Here is a 2,632-nt window from a genome sequence, read left to right as displayed (position 1 = left end):
TCCCTACACACTCCATGTTTCCTCTTTCCTCAGCCAGCATCTCAACTGCTCAGGGTTGACACCTGCTAGGGTGACCCAAGACTTCATAGCCTAAAGGGTTGAAATCGTTCCCACTTCTGAGGTTGTAGTTTTCCATTAACATTTGTCATTGGACAGGGAAGTGCTAAGAAAGATGCCCTGGAGAAGGCTCTGGGTTTGACATCCTTCTTCATCACCCATTGTGTAGGAACAACACACATGTTCCTTTGTTCCCAAGATCACATGCACCACCCAGGAGAGTAAACTTCTTTGCCCACTGATTTACTGGTAAAATGACCAGACTGTTTCAATTTCTGTCTTAATGGGACCACGGTTGTCCTCCCTGGTGGGAGCACACCTTCCTTGGGAACCCAGATCTCCAAACAATGGAGGTCAAAATTGAGGGACAGGAAGCAAAATGCCTAAGTGGGTTATTGGGTGTAACAGTGAGATGAGCCACTCCCTCTGCCTCTGTTGATTCCAGACCATACATGCTGACCGTGATGAGAGCAACAGCCCCATCTGAGTGGTCAGTGGTTCAAAACATTAATTACATTTTGTAAGATGGAGTGTTGTACCCCACCTAGGGCCATGACTGAATCTTCAGTAGACCATTCCACCATCCTATTATACCCACTGCTCCTGGGTGTTGGGGTATGTGCTAAGACCAGTGAATTCCAGAGGCACAAGCCCACTGCTCCACTTCTTCTATTGGGAAATGGGTTCAGCTATTGGACGTAAGGCTGTGCAGAACATCATGAAGGATTCCACAAACCCATGGATTGTGGTGCCGGCGAAGCACTGTGAAAAACGTCGAGCTTCTGCCCCAGGATGTAAGGAGCCAGAAGGTGCACTGTCCTCACCTTCACAATGAATTAGAGTCAGATTAACTTCAAAGTCACAACCTTTTCATAACTCACCAGAGAACTGAGGTCACAGAGCAATCTGAATCTAAGGACATTCAGAGAGAGAGGAGAAATGCACCTCATTTAATTGCTGGGAACATAACTAGATGAAATCAGTATTTCTTAGATGTCCTAGGTACATATCTCCAGACGGACAGACACACCTACACACTTAATTCCATGAGCTTCTGTATTTACTACTTAGAATAAGGTTCAGATTAGGAGATGGTCTGCTTGGCGGTAAATTCTACTGGGCTGAACTATCAAAAATCGATAATTGTTTTTGACCCATAAAAGGCAATTTCTTTTTTTTTCCTTTTTTGCGGTACGCGGGCCTCTCACTGTTGTGGCCTCTCCCGTTGCGGAGCACAGGCTCCAGATGCGCAGGCTCAGCGGCCATGGCTCACGGGCCTAGCCGCTCCGCGGCATGTGGGATCTTCCCGGACCGGGGCACGAACCCGTGTCCCCTGCATCGGCAGGCGGACTCTCAACCACTGCGCCACCAGGGAAGCCCAAGGCAATTTCTTATGGTTCAACCTAATACATCACCATATTCTAAATTAATGGCTGTTTTATAAAAGTTACTAATTAGACAAAAGCTCCAATACTGAATTAGACTAAAATTATTATTTGAAAGAGAATGAAAAGTACATGAAAACAGGTATTTATCACAGAACAATTTTTTTCCTTAATTAATTAAAGGCTTTAAACAAAAAAAACATAATTCCACACACTGACATTGACTTGGTAGCATGGAAATATTTCAGCCTGGAGAGGCATGTTTGTTCTTGATGAATTTACATATAATAAATTCTCATGACATTTGATTCCGAAATATATGTATGAACTGACTTGATATGATTATAAACATAAGGGCAATTTAAACACTGGTATTAGTTTAGAGTCAATTCAAGGTCAGTGACTAGAGAACTATATTAAAAAAAATCTGAGATAAATTCTTTAGGAAGCAACCACGTACCTATGTACAGTTGAAGATCAAGGGTTAAAAATCCACTCTTGATGAATACCATTAAGCAAAGGATGTATAACATCCAACACAAATCTGTTCCAAAAACAGCATGTTTCCAAAATTATACATTTCTTTACAAATAAACATTACAGCATTAATAACTATAGAGGAACCAACAGAATGAGTTCCAAAATGCGCTAATTCTCACAAGGCATCCCTGAGCCATATCTTAAGCCATCCGTTTTAATCTTGGGGTTTTAAGAACGTCTTCTTCGTTTTCATTGGTTTTATGTTTCCATTTTCATCTTCTTCATAATTGGCACGGTCTCTTTTTTTGGCAAACTTTTTCCCAATTGTCCCCACCAAGGTCTCGTATCTGTTAAGATGATATACAGAACAAGTTTAGTTTCAAATAAAAAAGGTAGGAATCAAGACTTGTCAAGAATATCAAACCAAGTATGCAACAAAGAATAAGAAAAATCAAAACTCTGATTAAAAGAAACCATCTGATTTAAAATTTATGAACTTCTCTATGAATGATTAAATTCTTCACTGTTTTTGTTTTTGCATTATCCTAAATAAACTGAGATGTATATTTTAAAATATGTATTAGAAGCAGCACTAGAAATAAGCCCCCAATTTGCCAGCCTGTGACAGGTATAAATCCACCCCAGGCCATGTTAGAAGATGACTAAGCCAAGATGACTTCCTGCTGGGGTACTCCCTTCAAAGGTACGGT

At 40.9% G+C, this 2,632-nt stretch overlaps 1 protein-coding gene across 1 annotated transcript in view; it reads right to left on the bottom strand.

Moving 5' to 3' along the window:
- Nucleotides 1–1,574: 1,574 nt before the first annotated feature.
- The window catches only part of MPHOSPH6 (M-phase phosphoprotein 6), a 13,843-nt gene continuing 12,785 nt past the window's right edge, over nt 1,575–2,632 (bottom strand). Inside the window, exon 5 of the mRNA XM_007452532.1 lies at nt 1,575–2,269. Coding sequence (XP_007452594.1) covers nt 2,137–2,269 — 133 coding nt within the window. The 3' untranslated portion in view covers nt 1,575–2,136. The remainder of the gene's footprint in view (nt 2,270–2,632) is intronic.

This window comes from Lipotes vexillifer, unplaced genomic scaffold, assembly GCF_000442215.2.
Source record: "Lipotes vexillifer unplaced genomic scaffold, Lipotes_vexillifer_v1.1 scaffold443, whole genome shotgun sequence".
NCBI classification, from domain to species: domain Eukaryota; kingdom Metazoa; phylum Chordata; class Mammalia; order Artiodactyla; family Lipotidae; genus Lipotes; species Lipotes vexillifer.
The sequence above is the reverse complement of the archived record's forward strand: the minus strand, read 5'-3'. Positions and strand labels throughout refer to the sequence as shown.